Source organism: Amblyomma americanum, chromosome 9 (assembly GCF_052857255.1).
Source record: "Amblyomma americanum isolate KBUSLIRL-KWMA chromosome 9, ASM5285725v1, whole genome shotgun sequence".
Lineage (NCBI taxonomy): Eukaryota > Metazoa > Arthropoda > Arachnida > Ixodida > Ixodidae > Amblyomma > Amblyomma americanum.
This window is the reverse complement of record NC_135505.1, coordinates 135,099,758-135,124,166: the sequence shown is the minus strand read 5'-3', so window position 1 is coordinate 135,124,166 and position 24,409 is coordinate 135,099,758. Positions and strand designations below refer to the sequence as shown.

At 47.6% G+C, this 24,409-nt stretch overlaps 1 protein-coding gene across 1 annotated transcript; it reads left to right on the top strand.

Annotated features, from left to right (window-relative positions):
- The first annotated feature begins 14,587 nt into the window (after positions 1 to 14,587).
- On the top strand, positions 14,588 to 21,139 carry LOC144103703 (uncharacterized). Its single transcript, XM_077636360.1, has 4 exons — positions 14,588 to 14,779; positions 16,862 to 17,269; positions 19,512 to 19,798; positions 20,989 to 21,139. Exons 1-4 carry the CDS (start codon positions 14,588 to 14,590, stop codon positions 21,137 to 21,139), a joined length of 1,038 nt encoding a protein of 345 aa, XP_077492486.1.
- Positions 21,140 to 24,409: the final 3,270 nt, after the last annotated feature.

The following is a 24,409-nucleotide window of genomic DNA, read 5'->3' as shown; positions in this document are numbered from 1 at the left end:
GCGAATAGAAAAAAAATATACCAAACTGACGTCGGGAGATCTGCGGATATATTGATTGTAATAGTGAGATCTTACATTATATGTAAAACTGCGTTCGTAAAAGGTTTCCTGTTCAAAAATACATTTGTCCAGAACTGCTTGGTATGGCACACATTAAGTTTATATTAGCGGAGCACACATATTTTTGTTGACACATCTGCCAATATAAACGGGGCAGATCCTTAATTCGTATTGCAAGACAACCGCGCAGGTCACTGCCATTATTTTATTTCTGTTTATTGTGCCATCATTTGTTTGTTGAAAAGTGTATGCACATAAAAAGGTCTTGTGAACTTCGATGCCTGTATTGAACTGTCGACTGTGAATTGCGAACATCACTCACGTAGGTCCGGTGACGTAGTACCAATTAAACTCCGAAGGTGCCATTTCGGCGTTTACGATTGACTTTGAGCAAAGAAAATTGAACAGCTACTATGTACAGGTGAAATAAATTTTACACACTTAAGGAAATTTGCGGTGACACAAATCTGGTAAATATCCATCTGTATTGTCAATTAGATCGGAAGCTTTGAGCCGCTGATATGCATCTCTTTTGGTCTTTTTTTAAGCGCCCGTTCTAAATAACTACCACTGGAGCCAAAATTGGCTCTGCACACACGAGAATTAAATTTAATTCAATTTAATTAAATTAGGTTTAATTAAACTTAATTAAAACACTGCAGAAGAGGCCCCCTTTTTTGGTGCCGTATATTTTTTTTTATTAACTTCACACAAGCAGGCAAATCAGACAAAAGTATTGTTTTATGCACTGAGTTTTTTGGTCACTTCACTCGTACCAATATTTGTTTCTATTAACAACGCTTTTAACAACAAATTATCTCTATTAATAACAAAGAGGTAAATTTGTTTTTCTATTTTAAGCGGGACGACTACGTCTATCACGCAAAGTGTGAGACCTACGACGAATTTGAATTTTCTTTCAATGACCCGTTAACGCAAAACTGTAACAAAAAATTAACAACCAATGGTGCAGTTCTCGAAAATAGAGAAAAATTACGGTTCCGTGTTTAGTTACAAGGATCGACGGGCGGTACACGAAAGCAATTGTTGTACGCAGCTGATGCGACCAGGCAGGCAAGACGTTTATGGTTTACGGGGATTTAACGCCCCAAAGCGACTCAGGCTATGAGGGACGCGCAGACAAGAGGTGAAGGGATAATATTCGTTTTAAACCTGCTAATTAAACAACTCGATTAGTAAATTTTGTACAGTTTCTTTTTTCATCACTGGTCGTTAACTTCGTTTTTGTTGCTCACAGTTTCACGCGACCGTCTTCACAGAAGAAGAAGCGTAGCAGGAGCGAACTCGTGTTCTACGTCGCCTCAGCCTGTATCTCTTCGCGAAGCCTCCTCCGCCACACCAGGATAAGCCTCGCTGGACGAAGTAGCAGCCCAAGGTACAGCTCTCTTGCCGCGGTATCCATAGCGCTTGCTGTTTATAGGCGACACGTTGGCATTTACACCGTTGAATCAAGGGGGGGGGGGGGGGGGGGCTGCTCGCACCAAGGGATCTTGTTCACTTATCATATTTTATTCCTGTCTCTCTCGGACGATACTAGTCTTGAATTTTCTGTTACTCCACGAGCACCATTGCACTGTTCAGGCGGGTTCACACTGGCGAGGGTCGTGCGGGGGTCGCGCGACAGGTTTAAATCGATTTGTTATACGCTCCCTCCCCGCTTTCCTAGTGCTTCGGAAACCGTAACTGATTGCCCGAAACGGGTCGCGCGACGTTTGCGACTCGACAATGTGAACCCGCCTTTACTCTTATGTACAACTTCCAATGAAATTTAAGCAAATTATAACATTCCCCAAATCGTACAGATGCTTTCTTTCGGACGTCAGTGACTTTTTCTAGCACTATGTTCAAACTTATATCAACACAGTGGCAAGACGGGCGAGTTGGTGATACATACTTAAGAGAAAATAGCGCAAAAGACGGGGACAAGTGACGAAAACAACAGGACCAGCGCAAACTCACAACTGAAGGTTTATTTACAGGAAACCAGGAATATAAACAGCGCAATCAAACAAGATAACAAAGCAAACAAACGTGTAGCTATGTGGGATCGAGGAACCGAACTTCACTTGCCTGCATGATAGTGAAGTTCTGTTCCTGGATCCCACATAGCTACACGTTTGTTTGCTTTGTTACCTTGTTTGACTGCGCTGTTTATATTCCTGGTTTCCTGTGAATAAACCTTCTGTTGTGAGTTAGCGCTGGTCCTGTTGTTTTCTTCTCTTGTCCCCGTCTTTTGCGCTATTTTCCCTTAAGCAAACTTATATCACCGGTACTGCTGCTACCGGGGCACAGTGAGCCTATATAAGCCCGTTTTATACAGCAAATAGCTTTCTATTCCTACCGCGAAGTTTTCGTCATCTGACCTGATGTCACCTCAAAAATTCCGGAGACGCGGAAGCTTTGGTTACGAAGGGCCTCGGTGGAAGGCGGTGTCGAAGGAGCGAGCGAGGTCACGCGGTTTAGCGGCGTGTGAGATGGAATGATTGTGTGATTTTTCATGTCCGGCGTGCAGCATTGACAGTGTTTGCTTCGTGCCAGGAAGGAGTGTTGCGTCGGTGTCCGCGGTAATAAATGATTAATTCTCGAAAATCGAAAGCGGGTCCTCACACAAGAATAATTGTGGCGGTTTAGCGGCGTGTGAGATGGAATGATTGTGTGATTTTTCATGTCCGGCGTGCAGCATTGACAGTGTTTGCTTCGTGCCAGGAAGGAGTGTTGCGTCGGTGTCCGCGGTAATAAATGATTAATTCTCGAAAATCGAAAGCGGGTCCTCACACAAGAATAATTGAAGAACGCCACCGCTCAAGTGCCAAGAAAGTAGGCTAACACTATTGTTGCTGGTATGTTAACGCTAAGCTAGTGTTGCTAGATTCATCCTCAAGAACGCAGCTCTAACGCTAGTCTTGCCGGTAAGTCCGCTGTACTTCAGCGATCAACGAACATTCAAAGATGACTCAGCGGGATAAGGAAGTTATTCGGTTACTCAGATAACCATCTTCGATGGTTCCTGTATGTTTTTTGTGTTTGTGGTTAGGAAACTGCGCTGAGTTAACTACGAGGCATTGCAAACCAGGCAGACTCAGCGACCCTTTGCAGTATTTAAATGGGCGCCCAGAGCAGCATGAAAAATTTCCTGACCCGCCAACGCACGTTTGATGCCGTGACCACGTCTCTCTTGTAATAGCCTAATACAGACGCAGTTAACCTAACAGCCAGATTAACTAATAAAGCTCACACATGCTGGAGCTCTGTATCATTGAATTGCTATTTGCACGTCACTAAATCTCTCTCGAAAGCCCCTTAACCATGCCGTTCTTTTGAAGAGATTCAGAACATTTGTGATTTAGTCCTGATTTTATCGACAACGTAAATCTTTTAACAGTGTGTCAAATCAACGCATATAACTGCAAGCGTTTGCGTAAAACCCTTTTGTTGTTTCAACTTCAGGAATACTACGCCTTATCCAGCCACCCATCAGCTCCAACGCGAGCCCTAAAGGTAAAGCGGCAGCCGTTGCCTTCCACTAAGTATGACAGAAGGAGCCAAACCTTCGGCACCTCGCGAGGGTTCGCAGCGACTGTCAAGCACAGACGAAATTCCCACAGAAGCGAAAGGTGGCGGAGGCAAATCGACAGTTCCCGTCGTTTCTGAGGTGTGTCCGACAACTTCGCCAGCAGACCAGGCACGAGACGCAGTGGTGAACCCTGAGGTGCCGCCTGCCTCCACAGAGCTTCCAGAAGCCCCCAAGGACGTAGCTGCTCCGACCGACTCAAAAATGGGGGAGAAGTCAACCCGAAAACATCATAAACGCCGGCGTTCCTCAGTCAAGCCGCGCCGAAGTTCCGAAGACGTTGCCAAAGAACGGTCTGGAACTGGACGCGTCAAACGGCACAAGCATAAATCGTCAGAAGGCGAAGCTGGTCGCCAAGGAAACGAGGAGCCCACGCCTTGCCAAGTTCCACCCGCCCCTACTGCGGAAGCTGGAAATGAACCGACAAAAAAGCAAGAAACCAGCGCCTTCCAAGTCTCAGAATCCAAGCCTACGGAGGTCACGGCTTCTGAGGGAAAAGATCCACGGAGGTTGGAAGGCCAGGAGGCAGACAACTCGCATCTCGCGGGGCCACAGCCATCGATGTCCTCAGCCCCGGCTGAGGGTAATCACTCAGCCCAAGATGCTAAAGGGGGAGATGGTGGCGCCAAGGAAACCAATGGGAACCGCCAAGATGAAGACGTCGATGTCGAAGCTCATGTGAATGGCACTGACAAAGAGGGAGAAGACGCCAATAGCCAAGAAAAGGCAGAAGAGGACAGCGAAGATCGACTCAAGGACGAAGACTCTGAAACCAGAAAGCAGAGAAAACGCGCCAAAGTGCTCAAAAGAGCGAGCTGCGTGAGTTTTCAATCCCCGGATGATGAACCACGCGGCACCCGAGGAACTGGAACGGCGGCCATCGAAACACCGTCGAGGCAGGCTGGTCGGTGTCGCGTTAGAAAATCGGATGGAGATCTGCGGTCATTGTACTCGGTGGTGGCCCTGAAGGACCTGGCAAGTGCATTCATTTCTCGAGTCAACTACTTCTCTGACGTCGCTCTCACGGGCAATGTACCCTAAATGACACGTCTCTGAACAGACACGTGAACCGCGGCTCCGTGTTCGCTGCTCTAGTAGGCGATGTAGCCTCCAAATAGGTGCTGTACGCTGTAAGAAAAAAACAATGGCTGGCATTGTTTCAGCGGTTATTCCTTAGTGACTAAACGCGTGTCCACAATCATTAGTACCTCAATGATCAACCTGCCCCCTTATCGACTGACTTCAAATAGAAGTCCACTACAGCTGATCAGCCAGAAACTTACCGAAAGACCATTGACCCATTTTTCTGTACAACCACTGAGGTACGGGTGTCGTAGAATTAAAATTGAGAACATTGCCAACTGAGACACTGCACAAGAATAGCAATTGGGGCTATTTGGTGGTAGTTCTTCCTGGTGTGCAAACAGCACGCGGACAACGAGGATGAAAAAGCACAAAAATTCGGCACCAGGGCTGCTCTTTGAACTCAGATTTCCATCAAACACAAACTGAAGAAATGCGTCTAAAGCAAAAACCATGAACGGGAGATACAAGATCCGATCCCCGAAATTGGGAATGAAAGCCAGCTTCTTATGCGCAGTGAAAGGCGGCATATGAACACACACATTGTAGAGTGCAGATCTTAAGAGCCCGTTCCACCGTACCGCATGGTAGTCTCCGGCGTAACCGGTACTCCAAGTAGCAGGCGGAATGCCCCCTGGAAGGTGGCATCCTGGAGGGTGGCTAGCATCGTAACACGCCACATTCCAACGGTAGCATGTGCCGTATACATCTTACGTCAAAAGTATATAGTCCAAGTGGTTTGCTTGTGAGGCCTTCGAAATGCTTCGTTACGCATCCTCAGCGACAGTAATTTCTGGAAAGAGGAATGGCTTTGCATCCTCAATGCTGGTTTGGTCTGCTTGGTATGCTTAGGGAGCCACGCTAAAAGGCTTAGAAGCAAACCCCTTGGGCTACATAATTTTGGCGGGGACAGTTCGTTTGAAAGAGGTGCGCTCTAATTTCACATTATCGACTACCGTATAATCGTCTTTCAATTTATTTTAAATTGTTTCATGTCATACGGTTCCGCAAGTTAACGACAGACAGATTGTTGCGGCGCGCTATAGCAGCGGGAGCGCAGGTCATACATCCGGTGTAACCGTGCCCTGCTTCTCATGTTTTGCTTAAGGAAAGCTCCTGCAGCAAAAGTTTCAGAAACAGAACGGAATCACTGCCAAGCTAAGCACAAACCATGGCTCGAAGGTATGAAATCAGTCTGAAGTCAATCACATTCTGGACAGAACAGTCAGCGACAGCAGCATCAAAGGCAACGGATATAGCAGGCTATTTCGAGATTAATGCATGTGATAAATCATAATATGAAGTGCAAAAAAAGTTCCTTTGACGCACACTATTGGAAGCTCGTGCGGGGATCCGATAAGGTGCGCATCAAAAGAATATCACGGGTATGCCAGATGTGCGGCTTGTGCGCTCGTTGCAGTGAACATGGGGCAGTTGATGCAGTCCTGAAGCAGGGCAGTACAGTGGGCCTGTTGGTATGGCATGTTAAAGAAGAAACATACCAGCCAAAAAAGACGAACACACTTTCCTTGTGTTATCTCCTAATGTGTTCGTCTTTTTTGGCTGGTATATTTGTTTAACTTGTTGATGCAGTGCGAGGAAATTAAATTCGTCCCTCGTTCGCGTGCTGTATTTAGCTTCGATAGTGACGGTTTTCTTCGACATTGTTATTGCGCTACTCAAGGGTGAAACAGACAAGAGCGACACATACAGACAGGGCGCAAACTATCAACTGACTTTATTGCGTGGGAAATTCGTTTTATAAAAACTGTTAAGATGAAAAGACACAAAAACAAGTAGCTTCATGGAGATTCTAATCATATTCTGCTGACAGGCATGCGTAGAGGACGCAGTCTTTGCCTGTCAGCAGAAGAAGATTAGACAACTCATCTCCATGATGCTACTTGTTTTGGTGTCCCTTTTTTTCATCTTAACAGTTTATATAAAACGAATTTTCCAAGCAATAAAATGAGTTGATAGTTTGCGCCCTGTCTGTGTGTGTCTTGGTATGGCGCTGCGCAGACGACGATTTTGTTCTCTTTCTGTCGTCCCACTCTTTTCTGTGTTTGTCTCGTCGTCTGCGCAACGCCATACCAAGAAAGCTATGCACCAACTCGCCCAGCAAGAAGTTCTTCTACAATTCTGTATGTGTCGTTCTTGTCTGTGTAAACATTGAGTAGCGCAATACCAATGTCGAAGATTACAATCCAACGAGGTTCATTTGAAGCTCTTCTTGACTGTTTGCTTTCTTTGACGTTCCCGGTAAGTGCCCGTTCATGACGGTTATGCATGTTCCTGGCGATGTCTTCGATTTGCAGGCGACGACGCTGAGGGTCGATTCGGTTGAGCGAGCACGGCCGGGCAGTCAACAAGTGACTGCGCTGGTGCACCTGCAGTACCGCTCCTTGGGCATCGTGGTTGCCGTAGTCTCCGCCGTGGTTGCGTTGTCGCTCGTCCTGTGGATCAGCATCGCACCCAAGCCCTTTGCGAGAGGCGTCTGCCGATCCGTAGCGTGCGCAGAGCTGTCGGCATCTTTCGAGGGCGTGCTCAACTACCAGTTCGACCCCTGCGTTAACCTGAACGCGTTCGTGTGCTCCAAGGGGCACATGCTAGGCTCTGGCTTCGACGTAGCGTCGCGCAGTTCGATGGCGCACCATATCAAGGAGTACCAACTCGCCATGGTGGATCTGTTGCTCAGTGCCGAGAGCACCACTTTCACGGCTTCCAGGTGAATTCCTCAAAGCACAGAATGATCATCGAGGAAAATGAGAGCCTCACTGTGTTTACCAAGGTTTTCAGAAAAATATTCTCTTCTGGACTTCTGAAGCGAAAAGCTTCACTACGCTAGGCGAAGCATAGGCCGTAGAATGACCTTGAACGACCTTCAGCCCAACGACGTTAGCCATGTATGGCCATATGTGGTACAGTTACGGCGTCAAACCCTTGACCCCTGAGCTAGCTTGACCCATGACCTTTAGTTGACATTTGACCTTCAGCCCCTGACCTTGAGTTGACCTCTGAGCTTTGACCTTTGACATTGGGTGACCTTTCGGTTGACCTTTGAGCTTAAGAACATCCGATGGGGATCTCTTAAGACCCTGTGATACCAAGTTACAGCCACGTGACCGTGTGAATATATATAGAACGGCTGTCGCGAGCGTGCAGCGGAGCTGCCATGGACGATCCTCAGACGCTTAGCAAGCGTACTTGCTTTGCATGGAATTCCAGAGTTAGCCAAGTTAAGCCACTGTCAATTATTTCTTTCCGACTTTCTGTTCTCTCCATCTACCAGATATGCAGAGAAAGCTGATGCTACCTTCTGCATCGGTTCGGGGTGAAAAGTTGTTACCATTAGATTGGCTCATTCAGCCTGTAGTTTGACTCGAAATGTTAGCTGCAAAGGCCGACGATTTTAGCTTGCACGTTTATGCTCGGGCTTCAAGCAGCGTGAAGGCCGGAGGTATCAGTCTTCTTCGCGTCCCGTCCTTCGCTGCTTCAAGCGTATGCCATTCACGTTGAGTATGTGGCATGAACAGCAAATAATGCCTCAACTGTAAGAATGACAATGCCCACGGCGATTGCGAGGTAGGAAACAGGAAGGTCGTCTGACCATTTGAAAGTACAGTCTTTGCCAAAAGTAACCATGCTGCGTGGTTTGATTCTCAGTCGTATATCGGAGCTGTTATGCCAGCCCTCAAGCTCTAAATCTCTGTATGGTAAAAAGTACCCTCGTACTCACCTTCAGATAACTTTTTGATCTTTAGGGAAGCCGTAAGGGCTCCACTATTTGAATGGGAAGCAAACCATGCTGTCTGGTCACTTTTGACAAAGGCTGTACGTTCAGCACTGTCGCTATGTGCGGACTTCTTCCCAAGCAGCACTGACGTGGACAAAAGTGCGAGTCGCTCTCTTCGTGTTTTGCAGGGCAGTGACAGACTTCTTGCGCGAATGCACGGACAGCTCAGACGCATCACCGTCCACTGAGAGCATCACCGGTTTCTTCAACTTGGTGTCCATGCCATGGCCCTTCCACCCCTCAAATACCTCGGAGCAACACCCTCTGGAGAGCGTATTGACGCTGAGCCTTAAATGGGGCATAGACACGTGGTTTCGTGCCTACGTTCACAAGGAGGACTTCAGGGACGCCCCAGTCTTGTTTATAGAGGCAAGTCGGCTAAATTTCTAGAAGTATGAGGTTCGCTTTAAAGAAATTAAGCAGATTTCGAGTGCTTGGTGCAAATCTGCAAATCATGCAGATCTGTTGGCATGCTGTACAAAATTAGGTACCTGCTTCCTGCCTGTCTTAAGCGCCGGTTATACTACGCCCTTGTTCAATCCCATTTCAATCACTGCTTACCAATTCGGGGCTCTACTGCCAAGTCTAACCTTGACAAATTGATCCTTCTTCAAAAACGAGCTATGCGATGCATCCAAAACCTTGAGCGGCTGGAACACACGGCCCCTGTGTTCCTAAAACATAATGTCCTAAAAATTAACAAGTTATATGAACTGAAACTTGCTACTCATATTAGGAACGAAACCATGCGAAATCCTTCAGTGTTAACTAACTTGAGCCAGCCCAGTACTACACGGTATAACTTTCGAAAGAACTTCTTGAGACTACCCGCCATAAGAAGGAGCCATGGTACACAAACACTGTCGTATTTAATCCCCAACTTTATAAATACATACCGACCTCTTCTTGACATATCGCAGTAATGTAGAGCACTCAAAACGTTCAAAAATGCCTTCAAAACGTACATACTGTCCAACTCAAAGCTTCAAACATACATGTTTTGAAAACCAACTACACTTTATGTTGGATGTTATTTTTTGTTATTGCATTAGCACTTGTATAATGTTGTAATCCTTTGTACATTTCTGTGCACTGTTCGGGTGACAGGGCCCTCGTCAGGCAGAGAGCATTTGCCTTTTGCTCTGTCATCATAGACCGTCTGTGTCTGAATGTTACAAATAAATAAATAAATAAAAATAAATAAATAAAAATGTTACGTCCTCAACTGATGAAATTTTCCCCACCCGCTACATGGCCTGCAGGAGCCAGGTATGCAACCTGCGCCTTGAAATGTTAGTTGTCTCCAAGCGCTAGTATCCCAAAACCTCGTAACAGGATAACCGTTGGGAATGTTGTACCATATTCGGTAATATTGAAAAAAAAATACTACATAATTTGTACCGATAGATAGCGCGCAAAGCGCGAAATTGCAAATTTTATTCACATACAGTGCGCGGACGCAGTTCCGGTAAATATGGCGCCTTTTTTAACGCTGGTAAATGACAGCCACAATGAGATTCCTTTTGGTATCAGAATAAGACGACAGACCAAAAAGAGGCGACGAAAGAAAGGGTGACAAACCAACTGTTTCTTTTGTCAATACGACAGAAAGTGGATGGCGATGGAGCCGTCTTTACCTGGAAAAAAGTTTCACATATCCACCGCTCTAAAGTCTCCAAGACTTTAGTCTTGCACTATAATGTGAACAAGTTAAGCTATAACTTTTTGTGCGTAAGCATTACTAGGCTGTGTCGGAACCGGAAGTGTCCGCAAAATGTGGAACCAAGAGTGATGTGCTGAAGTTTACTGGTTTATAGGGGTTTAACGTCGCAAAGCAAACCAGGCTATGAGGGACGCCGTAGTGAAGGGCTCCGGGAATTTCGACCACCTGTGGTTCTTTAACGTGCACTGACATCGTACAGCACACGGGCCTCTAGAATTTCGCCTCCACCGAAATTCGACCACCGCGGCCAGAATCAAGCCCGCGTCTTTCGGGTCATCAGTCGAGTGCCGTAACCACTGAGCCACCGGGACGGCTGATGTGCTGCAGTATATAAAGTCAGTGATTAAACAATATCGAGTCAGAGTCATTGGTCATTAACGTTAGTCAACAGTTAATGACCCTAATTCGCGGTAGTAATTAATAACACTAAGCAATTACACTAATTATTCGTGCTGATTAATGAGGGTGCTTAACGGAGTGATTAATGTAGCTAATTATTGAGGGTAATTGATGGGACTAATTAGTGAGACCATGTGAGGTCATCCCACACGTCTGATGACGTCACGCCTACAGCCAATTAGAGTAACGTAAAAAACAGACCCCTGAATATCGGTGCTTGAGAAGCCCCTTACAAAAAGGGTCTATAGACAGTCTAAAGACTTCTTATAGACTCTATTGCCTTGCTATATATATTTGTTGTTGCCTATCCATAGTCTATAGACGGTCTATAGACAAAAGTCTACTAAATGTCCATGGCCATAAATCTATAGATTTTCTGTAAACTGTCTACAGGATTTGTGTTTCCCATAGACAGTTCTCTGGGGATTGTCTATAGAAAGTCTATAGAACTTATAGACAGCCTATAGACTGTCTAAAAAAATTTTTGTAAGGGCCTAAGGATGATATGCAGGTTTTCAAATAGTTCTAGAACATTCCATATGATGTCATTGGACAAGAGCTATAAAAGTCGATTAGGAGCCGCCTCAAATGCTCTAGGAGCATTTCTGCATTGCAGTCTCTGCCGTGCTCTCAAGGTTTTCGTGTTTTATACGATCATAATTGTAGCAGCGCTATTACGGTGTTGCGTTCGCAGAACGCCGCGCAGGCTTCGACTTGGTTCGAGCTCGTTCAAACTCTGGAAGGGGTCGGCAGTCGCGAGAAGTACTTCCAGATGTTCCATAAGCGTTACAACGCGCCGCTGATTGCGCCCGAAAAGGTCGCGCTATGGCTGGAAGCCGAAAAGGACGTCCTGTCCATACTGGACGCCGTGCGATCACCGGGAACCATAGAGCGACCCGTGATTGCCCATCTGGCTAAGATCGCTGCCAACATCAGCAACTGCACGGTGGACAACTGGATCTCGCCAGTGACCAACACGCCTGGCGGGAGCGCCGTAGACAAGAAGACGCTGGTGTCTGTCCAAGATGTGCGTCTTCTGCGGGCGATAGACCAGATCCTCTCCAAGTACAGCGCGGATGCCCTGATGCAGCACCTGTCCTGGTGGCTGCTGCAGATCCTCATTGTGATCGGCTCGCCTTAGGATTACGTCATCATCGCCGGCAGCCACGAGGTAAGCTCAGAGGAGGATGATTATTGCACACTTTCAATCTTCGCGTAGAATGTGCATGTACTTTTCCACTACAGCGCTCAGCTATTTTTCTTAAAAGCTTTAAGTTCTGCGCGGCGTTTCAGAGGCGGAGTGAGAGAAAGATATGTCGTGTGTTCTAACAAACGCAAGTTCAGAACTATATCAGCATAGCACGAACTTCTTTAAGAGCATCGTACCCTTTAAGCATCAAGAAATACGGCTGAGATTTTTTGAAATAAAGGCGAGCAAGGTTTTAGAGTTAGAGAGCTCTTAGAGGGCCATTCCTCCGTTCCGGGAAGTAGTCGACAGCGTCGGCATTACGCGCCACCTGACAGGTGACGCGTGTGGCGTGTGACAGGGGGCGTGTTGGCAGGTAGTAGCAGACAGAAACGCCACCTGCCACAACAGGAAGGTGCTGCCCCGAGAGGAGCTGGAGGGTCGCTAGCAGCGCAAGACGCCACCTGCCAGCGGTGACAGGTGGCGTGGGAAGCACTGCACTCAAATTTCACATTAGTGACTATCGTAATCGTATGTCCATTTTTTTAGTGGGCTAGGACTTATAGTGGCCATTCCCGCAATCTCTGTCTGTCTGTCTGTCTGTCTGTCTGTCCGTCCGTCCGTCTGTCTGTCTGTCTGTCTGTCTGTCTGTCTGTCGGTCCGTCCGTCCGTCCGTCCGTATATCCGTCCGTCCGTCTGTCTGTCTGTCTGTCCGTCTGTCTGTCTGTCTGTATGTCTGTCTGCCTGTCCGTCCATCTGTCTGTCTGTCTGTCCGTCCGTCCGTCCGTCCGTCTGTCTGTCTGTCCGTCCGTCCGTCCGTCCGTCCGTCCGTCTGTCTGTCCGTCCATCCATCCGTCTGTCCGTCTCTCTGTCTGTCCGTCCGTCCGTCTGTCCGTCTGTCTGTCTGTCGGTCCGTCCGTCCGTCTATCCGTCTGTCTGTCTGTCTGTCTGTCCGTCCGTCTGTCTGTCTGCCTGTCCGTCCATCTGTCTGTCTGTCTGTCCGTCCGTCCGTCCGTCCGTCCGTCCGTCTGTCTGTCTGTCCGTCCATCCGTCTGTCCGTCTCTCTGTCTGTCTGTCTGTCTGTCCGTCCGTCCGTCCGTCCGTCCGTCCGTCCGTCCGTCCGTCCGTCCGTCCGTCCGTCTGTCTGTCTGTCCGTCCGTCTGTCTATGCGTCTATGCGTCTAGGCGCCCGCGTGCTATGCGATGTCAGTGCACGTTAAAGATCCCCCCTCCCTTACGGCGCGGTTAGGGTGTCCACCAGGATGTGTGAGACAATTACTGCGCCATTTCCTTTCCGCAAAAACCAATTTTCATTTTTACATTAACCCATTATCGCTGTCTGAACAACTGCCATCCGGAAACACTGGATCTGAACGCCTGAACCGAAGGTAAAACCCAACTGCTAGCGCACGTAATTCGCATTTGCCTAAGTACTCAGCCCCGCCACGGTGGCTCAGTGATTAGGGCGCTCGACTACTGATCCGGAGTTCCCGGGTTCGAACCCGACCGCGGCCGCGTTTTTATGGAGAAAAACGCTAAGGCGCCCGTGTGCTGTGCGATGTCAGTGCACGTTAAAGATCCCCAGGTGGTCGAAATTATTCCGGAGCCCTCCGCTACGGCACCTCTCTCTTCCTTTCTTCTTTCACTCCCTCCTTTACCCTTCCCTTACGGCGCGGATCAGGTGTCCAACGATATATGAGACAGATACTGCGCCATTTCCTTTCTCCCCAAAACCAATTATTATTATTATTAAGTACTCAAACCGACCACCATTTTTTTCTTTTCGAAACCTGTTAATTGCACTTGTCCTCGCGGATACTGAAGACTGGGAAGAGTGGTCATTGCCCGGTAAACGCGTGTTTAATAATAATAATAATACTAATAATAATAATAATAATTGGTTTTTGGCAAAGGAAATGGGGCAGTATCTGTCTCATATATCGTTGGACACCTGAACCGCGCCGTAAGGGAAGGGATAAAGGAGGGATTGAAAGAAGGAAAGAGTTGCCGTAGTCGAGGGCTCCGGAATAATTTCGACCACCTGCGGATCTTTAACGTGCACTGGCATCGCACAGCACACGGGCGCCTTAGTGTTTTTCCTCCATAAAAACGCAGCTGGCGCAGTGGGGTTCAAACCAGGGAACTCCGGATCAGTAGTCGTGTGTCCTTAATCACGTGTTTAAGGGCGAAAACCACCTTGGCGAAAGCTGGGCAGAGATATCACTCTGGCAATGTCTCTAGAGAAGTCCTATAGTTCCTAAAAATGGCAATGGCTAACCCTAGAATTCAGGGAAAAGGAAGGATGCTTGCTAAGTGTGTGGGACTCGTCCATGGCAGGTTCCGCTACACGCTAGCGACAGCCGTTCTAAATACTCGTATATACACCCACACGACCACTTGGCTATGACGTAATATCACATGGTGTTATGACACCCCCATCGGATGTCATCACGGGGATTCACATCACCCAATCAGATGTCCTTAAGGTAAAAGGTCAATCCAAAGTTCACCTAATGTGAAAGGTCGGAGGTCAAAGGTCTACTAAAGGTCAGGGGTCAAGTGTTCAACACCATAACTTTACCACATATGGTCATACATGGCTAACGTTTTTAGGCCCAAGGTCATTCTCCAGCCTACGCGACGTCTGCTTTACATAGCGTAGTGAATCTTTTTGCTCCAAAATAGTCAGTGCAAAGATTACCGCCTCATGCAGTTCGCAGCGAAGGAGGTGAATGTGGAGTGCTACAGAATGGCGGCCGCCCGGTTCGGCTTGCTGCTGGCCTCCGAGAGTTCCGTCGGCTTCTTCACGCGTGACTCGCGCCGTGAGTTGGAGGCCTTCCTAAGGAGCCTGCTCGACGTGCTCGGAGGCCTCGCTGAGAAGTCTACTCGGCTCAGCGACAAGGCCAGAGCGGCTGTCACCCGGAGAATCCAGGACCTCGATGTACGTAGGCACAGAGGAGTACCATTTTCTTTTACCATAAAGAACCGAGCCCTAGTGGATTACTCTAAACAGCCGACGTTCCGTAGTGAACAGCAGTTAGTTCCGTCAGGATTACTTCTTCAAGCTATGTCGATGTTTCTATACGGCAGCAAATGCCGTATTTATAGCGAATAAAATTGGATTTTAAAATTTCCTCCTCATTCGGTTTAACCCATTGATGTCCGTACGAAAGAGACTTCGTGATATCACTTGAGAGGAGAACGATGAAAATCTTTATTTAAAATATATTTACACAAATTAGCTTATATAGGAGTGTAAAGAGAGAGAGAGAGAGAGCTGTCATCTTGCGCACTCTCTCTATGGGAGAGTACACGCTGTCCAAGACCAGGGGTATATTTCGATAAGTGAATACACAAAACGGCTACTCTTGGCAACGGAACCGTATTCTCAGAGTAAACCATAGTAACTTGATGCAATTAGTTACAGGAGGGAGCTTCGTAAAAGCGGAGGTCTTGACCTTAGCAAATAGTGGAGATCATCTGCTTAGGAATCTATTCAGCGGTTAAAATCTCAGTGACTTCTAGAACTTTCCATGTTTGCAAGAATGAATGTGTCCTCCATTGTAAACCGTAAGTATTCTGTATTTTTAGTTATGGAAATCTACCCCAGGGATTGCGTTGCATACCCTGCCCCTGGTGGTGCGCTAGAGGACAAGAAGCTTTTATAAAGTGTATAGATCAGGGGCCGCTCTCTCCAGCGCATACCCTGCGCCACCAGTGAATGCCGGTGTAGCCTAACCTCTAGAGTCCGCGTACAACAAACTTTCGTGACACATTGCACTTTCATGCGGAAACGGCAGGTGGTGGCGCCACCTGTCTTTCATATTTCGTCCTCTCCTAGCTTTTAATAGATTTGTTTTCAGTATTTTCAATATAACAAAATAATATATGGATACAGTAAAACCTCAGGCTGCCATCGGTGTCCCTTTAAGCAATCGAACACTATGTACGATTATGCTGCAATGCGACGGTTGCATTCAATTTCTCTTGAAGGATTGTGAACTCTGTTCAAGTTTCCTTAAATTAAATAGCCCGTCTTGGCTTAATGCTACTCCTATCATGTCTGATCATTGCTTTCATGGCATGCGCTTAGTTATGTCTTTGCCTTCTATGCAAGCCTACAAGGGCCTTTAGTGAGGCCTCGCTAATTACCCTAACTACGTACCTTTCTGAAAAATATGCCAGGCAAACTAAGAACGGTTGTTCAGCGCAGTGCAGTGACATATTTCCCTGAACTTCCGTTGCGTTCTCCAGCTTGTCTCCACGATAGAACGAGCACTCCGTGACAAGAAGTGACTTCTAGAGGCTGCTTGGCTCTTTCATTGTCCCTAATGCCTATAGCATTTGTTTAATGTCCTTGATATCGTTATCGTTAGCTTTTTTTATTATCAAAAATGAACATATACAGCACTCGTTGGCAGCAGTCATCTCCAGCGCTATTTCCAAAGCGGCCGGTGATGCGTACACCGCCTGACGTAGAAAAAGAGGCAGGCAGGAACAGCGCAAGACAGGCAAGGCGTACCTACCAGTATGCTCGTAAGTACACAATAAACTGTACTTCCGAAAATATTGAAGTACATCTACTGTGACTGGTTTTTCAGGCACCCCTGACATGAAACTCATTTGCTTAGGAATCTACTCAGCAACCAGCCCGTAACCTTGATTGACAGAAATGGAGAGATGGTTGTCATGAAACAGGTGGTTATCTGTAACCATTCAGTTCTGTAAATACCACTACTGTTCGTGGCGATGTGTCAGGATGCTTGCTTGTGGCCAGCGCATTTAAGGCCATGTTAAATACAGTATGCAGCATGACAAGTTTCATAAATGCACTATTACCTCAATCATCTGAAATAGCCCGTTTTCGAAAGAGACAACATTGCTGGTAGATTTTAGTGCCGGACGCCCAGTGTTACAATGGCTGCGAAAGGGCCGGTTTCCCGTTTGCAGCGCCTATGAGTTCCGTCTTGTAAAACATATTTCTTGTCTAAGTCCTTCAGTTGCATTTCCTCTTGCTCCAAAGGTCGCCCTGTGGCCGCTGAAAGTGGACAGCTCCAACGGGACCCTGTGGCAGTTGTACGAGAAATTTTGCGTCTCATGCCAGCCACTTGACAACCTAACCAGTGTCCAAGATTCAGAATCGGAGACAAATGCGACGAGCCGCCGAGCGATGCTGATGAACTCCTGGTTGCACGTCAACTTCATGTTCTGGAGCCTGACAGACCGTCAGCGGGAGCTGATGCAGCATCAGTGGCAGGGAGACACCCTGGACGCATTTCGGTACGAGACGCTGACCAACCGGCTTCGGGTTTCGCACTCTGCCCTGCGCCACCCGTTCTACCACCCGGACAGCGACGAGGTCTTCCCTGCGAACCTCGGAGGACTCGGGGCCTCCTTCTTGACTCATGCGCTGCAGATGTTCGTGGCACCGGTGAGTCTTGAGAGATGCTCACGGTTGCAGTATACGAGCATGCTTGTTGTGGTCAATGTCTTGCCATGCCGAGACCCTACGACGTCCGATGCTGTTGTAGACTGTGTCGGCATCTCGAAGGCCTTCTTTGAGCATGTCTTCAGCATGTTTGTTGCGGTATAACGTCTACCCTTAACTCTATATCACAAAGGATGATGAATTCAGATATATAAAGTATACAACGGCTGTATCTTACTGGTACCCACCTAAGGGGCAGAAACATGGAGGCTAATGAAAAGGGTTAATCTGAAGACGACTCAGCTAGCTGTGGAAAGAAAATTTATAGGCGTGGCGTTAAGATTGATTGATTGATTGATTGATTGATTGATTGATTGATTGATTGATTGATTGATTGATTGATTGATTGATTGATTGATTGATTGATTGATTGATTGATTGATTGATTGATTCATGGGGTTTAACGTCCCAAACCAACTCTGGCTATGAGGGACGCAGTAGTGAAGGGCTCCGTAAATTTCGACCACCTGGGGTCCTTTAACGTGCACTGACATCTTACAGTACACGGACCTCTAGAATTTCGCCTCTATCGAAATTCGACCGCCGTGGCTGGGATCGAACTCGCGTCTTTCGGGACAGCAGCCGAGCGCCATAACCAATGAGCCACCGCGGCGGCTGTAACCTCAAGTCACCGGAAGCGGGCTGAGTGGGTGAGGGAACAAACGCGGATTAATGACATCCTAGTGGAAATCGAGAGGAGGAAATAGGCATGAGCAGGGCATGTAATGCAAAATCAAGATAACCGATAGTCGTTAAGGGTAACGGACTGGATTCCAAGAGGTGGCAAGCGTAGCGGAAGGCGGCAGAAAATTAGGTAGGGGGGTGAGGTTGAGATAATCCGGGGATAACCTGAAATAATCTGGCCGCAGCTGGCAGAGGACAGGGTCAGTTGGAAAAATATGTGAGAGGCGTTAGTCCTGCAGGGGCCGTAGTCACGCTGATGATTATGATGAATGTCAACCCTACGACACTCTTCGCAGATTGTATGCTGTGCTATGTCTATACCTATCTGTCGATTGTTGTTCTGTGTCGCTAATAAATTCAGACATCAGCAGGGTTAAACAAGTAAAGAAAAACTAACTTGCGTTGCGAACTGCAGGCACTGTTTGCGGATTTTTTTGACCGCCTCAGTCGCATGGCTTCTGTGGGGAGCACTTAACTACACAAGCGTGTGACTCAGCACATGGCTTGAGTCTAATGAAAACCAGCATTAATCGATAATTAACGGTGCACGGACACTAAGCTACCACACGGAATGACGAAAAAACGATGGACCGTAGAAAAATAAATGTCATCTCACAGGGACCAGTCTCTTTCTGCCGTGAGCAACCCATTTCATCAGCTGCGCCCAGCATTTGCCCCCGACTTTGTTCGCTTTCAGCAGCCCGCCATAATGCAATAGAGTTGTCTGCGTTTGCAATATATCGCTGAAATCAAAAATCTAAATCAACTCATTATTCATATTCATTCCCATGCTGCGAAATAATACCTATCGACGCATAGGGGTGCGCTAAGCTTTAGGCTCATATATCAGGAAACATTCTTAGCACTTCCAAGTAACAAAAATCCAGTCCTCCGTCCGGCCTCTCCCGCTGAGATGCTACGCTGTTGTGTCGCCTGTGGCTGAGAGTGGCGTTCACAAATGCCTACTCCCACTTAATCGCAATGGCAGACTCTCCTGCGTGTGAGATGTGTGGGTGCGCCGAAACTATAGAACACCTTCTTTGCAACTGCCCTCGGTTTCAGCGTGGGCGTGCACTTCTGGCTGAAACACTCCGCCGTTTAGATCCTCGGCCTCTTATTGAAGCCAAGATTCTGGGTCCTTGGAGTAAGCCTTCATCGCAGAGGACAGCTTTGAAGGCACTTTTAAAGTTCTTGAAGGACTCAGGACTGAGTGCAAGATTGTGAACAATGAGTCACGTGGAAAAGTGATCATATCCCTTTGTTCTCTCTCTTTTCTATCTCTCCCTCCGTTCCCCTTCCCACGTGTAGGCTAGCATACCTGGCGCTGCCTAGTTAACCTCCCTGCCTTTCCGTCTTTCTCTCTCTCTCTCTCTCTGAAACATCTCTCGCCCACCGATTGTGGGTTTCTAGACTACTTTCAAAAGTAATACCACTTGAGGCGCCAGCATCACATGGCCCCGAAAGCATCAAGACCCTTGGGCAACTCTCCGTATGCCAGCAGGTTGCCGACATCGACCCCGGCGTGTCCCTGCCAACATGGCCGGAACTTGAGGGCTTCGCCACACTAGAGGGGAGTCCCAATTGTAGCGCTGAAGTGCTGCCCAACATGCGGGACGTCCTCGCCTTGGCGCTCGCCTGGCACGCCCTGCAGACCAGGGCCGACACCACCACTGTGGGCGACCGTAGCAACCCCTCCCAAGCCACCCGCCTGGCCATCAGGGATGAGCATCACGTGACGCACTTTTACAACGGAGACCAGCTCTTCTTCCTCTCCTACTGCCGAAGCAGGTAAGCTTGTGTCCGCTTGGGGCAATACGTGGGATCTGTTATTGGTTCCGCTGCCGGTAGCGTGTGCAGAAGGCCTCAGCAAAGCCGCGGGCATTCGTGGCCGCTAGCATGCGACGTGCGTCAACGCATATCGCAATGCGCCGTTCATGCGCTCTCTGCCCTTACAAAAAGAAGTCTATAGACAGTCTATAGACTTCTTATACTCTATTGTCTTGATTTAGATATTTTTGTCTGTTGATAGTCTATAGACTGTACATCGACAAAAGTCTACTAAAAGTGTATGTCCATAAATGTATACAGTGTCTATAGACTGACTATAAGATTTATAATACCTATAGACTGTTCTCTAGGCTTTGTCTATAGAGTCTATAGACTTTATAGACAGAAGTCTGTGGACAGCCTTTAGACTGTCTAAAGAAACTTTTGTAACGGGTTTGTTTGGCTTAGCCACGGCGATGATTGTGGCGATGGCATTAGTGGCCAGCCCTTTGCCTGGGGCAGTCAAGAAAAGGTTTCCTATTAAGCCAAAATGTATACAAACTCACTGGATGGTTACCACTGTGTAAAGTGATATCCAGGAACAGCTCTTAAGGTTTGTTGTTACAAACGCATATGTGATGGAATAAGGAAACGGAGAGCGAAATTTTTAGGGGTTCAATCAACGAAGGTTGGGAGCAAATAGTCGATAAAAAATTGGCACTGGCTTAGCTCGGCTATGCCAGGATATACGTAGCGAGAGGTGCGTTTCCCTGGCTGAGCTTGTTTTCACATCTGCTTCTGTTGGTTTCCATTGACTGATGCCTTCCATGGGCTCGTGCTAGGCGACAAACTCGGGATCGGAAGAATTAATCTTCTCTTGTCTATACCACCGTTTAGCAGCGGCTAAACGGTGGTATAGACGGTGGTATAGGCCTTCTCGGCATGCATGTCAAACGTTGTGATACAGCCGCCCATTAAATCTCCGCCTTTTATACGCAATGCTGCGCATGGGACGCCCGCTCTGACGGCGAAGCGGGCGCGCGGCCGCGGCGACGGCGAAACGCACGCCGCACCTGCTGTTCCTTACGGTTGCCATGGTAACAGCGCATGCGCACAACTTTCCTCTCCCGGCCACCGCGAAATGCACGACTAGTAGCAAAGTGTAGCTCTCGCTACAAAATGCAATTATTTTTTATTTCTGCGTTGCGCAGGTGCGCAGGAAGACGCCGCGTCGAAAGCCCACGCCTCCCAGACTGCAACGCGGCTGTGCGGAGCATCGCCGACTTCGGCCGCACTTTCAACTGCACGCTGGGATCTCCCATGGCTCCCCGCGACGCGTGCCACGTTTCCCAATTCCTGTGACGTCGACATCGAAGCTCACGAACACTTTACCTTCCCTTGTTTTCTTTTTTTCTTCGCAATGTCATCGTGGCGACGTTTTTCTTCATATTTTGTGAGATCCACAATTCCTATCGCTTTTTCTTTTTCCCGCGTTACCATAGTGATTTAATAATCATAATTAATTCTGGCTAAGCAATTATATGCCAGTGAATAGAGCGCGTTAAACTTGTGCAACAAGCTAAAAAAATGCACTCACGTTTGATGTTTGCGCGGATCAGTGATGTTCAGTTGTGAGCTGCGACTCTTCAGTTTCATAAATATGTTTGGTGGCATGTAGTAGTCAAGCACGAGCAATTTACGATGCGAAAACTTTGTATCGTCTGTGTATTGCAGGGAATTTCTGATGGACTTTAGTCTTTGTGGACAATTGAAGGAAAACGCTTGTGCAGGGAGGGTCCTGTCTTCCCAGTACGTTAAGACTTTTCGCAAGAACTCTTTATTGCCTGAACTGTACAAGCTCCGTTAAAAAAAATGTTTGGAATCAAACCTACACAATTTCAGTACATGAGGTCAAGGACCTCCAGGGAAGTGCTGCTTCTCGTAATATTTCTGGAATATATTGTGCATCTGACCCTGTAAAGTCTAGGCTACGGCGGCTGTTTTTGCTCAAGATGCTGCCAGAGCATTGAGCGTTTCACCAGTGATTACATGTCGCATTATATTTTGCAAATCACTGGATTTTCTAATTCCAAGAGTAATTTTCGGCGAACAATAAACGCCCTTGCGTGGACATTAAACGCGCAGTGCGCTTTACCTTTCTCCTTTAATGATGTGCTTCGCTAATTGTATTGAAACCTGGCAACGTGACACAGCTGTTAGGGCCGAGCATGGATATCCATCTTTTAGATTGCGATGTTTCCTTTCAATAGTCATGATCATCATCGTCAACCTGCAATACAAAATCCTATACCGCATGCCAGTCGAAGGGTAACCGGTGTGATTACACACTTGCGTATCTTGTGTATCTGAAATTATTTTTCAAGAGGCACTCTAAATTTTCACGCATAGAGTCCTGCCACGGCCCGGTTTTATGCGTGAAACGTGCTCCTCGGCGGCACGAACTTCGTTTTGAGCACCACGTGACTGAAAATAAGCGTTGTTTTCGTCCATACAAGCGTGACGCGTGTTAGGAAACCCTCACTCGCTTTCATTTATGCGTGATGCAAGATTCCAAGCGTGAGGACCGGAAAACTCACGCCAAGAAAAAACCCGTGCGGCCGATCTCCATTCTCCTCATCACGCATATATATATCCTGATACATATCCCCAACGGAGGCAAACGACGCGGCCGTTGCTCGATTCTGATTTGCTGTTGCGGCGTCGTTTCATTTATTCTTTTTTTCATCCGGAGGCATTGAAAGGTGGCGCTCGCTTCAGTGATTTTGGCGGGAAAACGTGTTTTGACTGCCAGAGCCGTTGGAACCACCGGCCATAGCAGTTTCCTTTGTGCGTCGTGTCTGCCTGCGTTTCAAGCGTGTGCTGTGCGGTGTGCTCGTTTCTGATCGTGAAGAGTGGCGAAAAAGCAACAATGTTATGAGTATGTTGACATCGCTTGACCTGCTTGGTGTACCGCGCAGTAGATGCAAGAACACCGAGTGCGACTGCCCACAGTTCACGGGCGACATTGGCGCCGCTCTCCGCTGCTTCCCATAAACATTCTCCTGAGTTGTGATTGCTTCATTGAATGGTATCGGCTGTCGTTTCATGTGCTCCTGTGTACAGGCACTGTATCTGGAATAAAACCACCACAAAGGCAATCAGAACATAACCACGAATGACTGACTGCTCGACAGCCTTCAGCACCCTGCTCCGAAGGCACGATTGCATGGCGCAGTCGCAGCGGCGAAGTTTGCATCAGAAAAGCAAAAATATACGGCCAGTCATGCATGCCTTCGCCTTGCACATTCTGGTGTGTGTGCTCGGCAACGTTTCTGGCGCAAGCTTTTTGGCGAGAGCATTCAGTGATTTCGCGCTCATTTTTTTCTTTTTCTATTCCCTGTTCACGGCTCCCACCTCTCGATCATGACAGCGGAGAACCAATCTCTAATGGCGTTCACCAGCGGAGGCTGCCAAAAAATTACACGATTGCGCGGCGGCTGCGTTTTTATGGAAGCAAAACGCTAAGGCGGCCGTGTGCTAGCTGTGCGATGTCGGTGCACGTTAAAGATCCCTAGGTGGTCGAAATTATTCCGGAGCCCTTCACTACGGAACCTCTTTCACCCTTTCTTCACTCACTCCCTCATTTTCCCCTTCCATTACGGCGCGGTTCAGGTGTCCAAGAATATATGAGACAGATACTGTGTCATTTCCTTACCCCCAAAACCAATTATTAGTAATTAATAACGATAACAATTGTCTTGAGAGCAGAAATGCGAAATCATTTCCATTTACTCTTTCTCCCTTCGTATTTATTTCTCGTTTTTACTTTTACTGTCCGCGCCGGCTGCGTTTTTATGGAGGAAAAATGCTAAGGCGCCCGTGTGCTGTGCGATGACAATGCACGTTAAAGATCCCCAGGTGGTCGAAATTATTCCGGAGCCCTCCACTACGGCACCTCTTTCTTCCTTCTTTCACTCCCTCCATTATCCCTTCCCTTACAGCGCGGTTCAGGTGTCCAACGATATATGAGACAGATACTGCGCCATTTCCTTTCCCCAAAAATCAATTAGAAAAAAATTATTATTAGGGTCCTCAAGACGACAAAGGCTGCGGGGGCCTGCACTGAGGATCCCATCCACAGTAATCGGAGAAGACATCTGAATTTACAGCTCAATTAGGTTTTTCACTCTGCCCTCTTCCTGTCCCTTAATGTTACACCTACCATTTTCCTTTCCATAGCTCCCTGCGTTGTCCTCAATACAAGATGAACCCTTTTCGTTAGGCTCCATGTTTCTGCCCCATAGGTGAGCACCGGTAAGATACCGCTGTTGTACACTTTCCGGGCGGAGCCAGTAGCGATAACTTTCGAGAGTATTGTCAATACCGCCATGGTGTTCGAGCTACCTTTTCGCAAGCAGACGCATTTTTCCACCTAAATCACCACTCGTTGCGTGAACAAGAAAATAATTATAATTTTTTTGTCTTTTGACGCTCAGGTACGCGACGCTAAGGCAATTCGAATTGCAGACGAACTCGGCAACGCGTTGAAAAGTGGGCCACTCCAACTGGCTTCAACGCCGTCGCTTCGTTCACCAGTGCCGTGAAGAGACGCACAACTGCTAAGTACCCGAA

Bases quoted from the DNA above. Each gene is read 5' to 3' on its own strand.
- LOC144103703 (XM_077636360.1), top strand. From the start codon at position 14,588: ATGGCGGCCGCCCGGTTCGGCTTGCTGCTGGCCTCCGAGAGTTCCGTC. The intron at 14,780-16,861 runs GTACGTAGGCAC...CTTGCTCCAAAG, and splicing joins GGAGAATCCAGGACCTCGAT to GTCGCCCTGTGGCCGCTGAA. The intron at 19,799-20,988 runs GTAAGCTTGTGT...TGCGTTGCGCAG, and splicing joins CTCTCCTACTGCCGAAGCAG to GTGCGCAGGAAGACGCCGCG.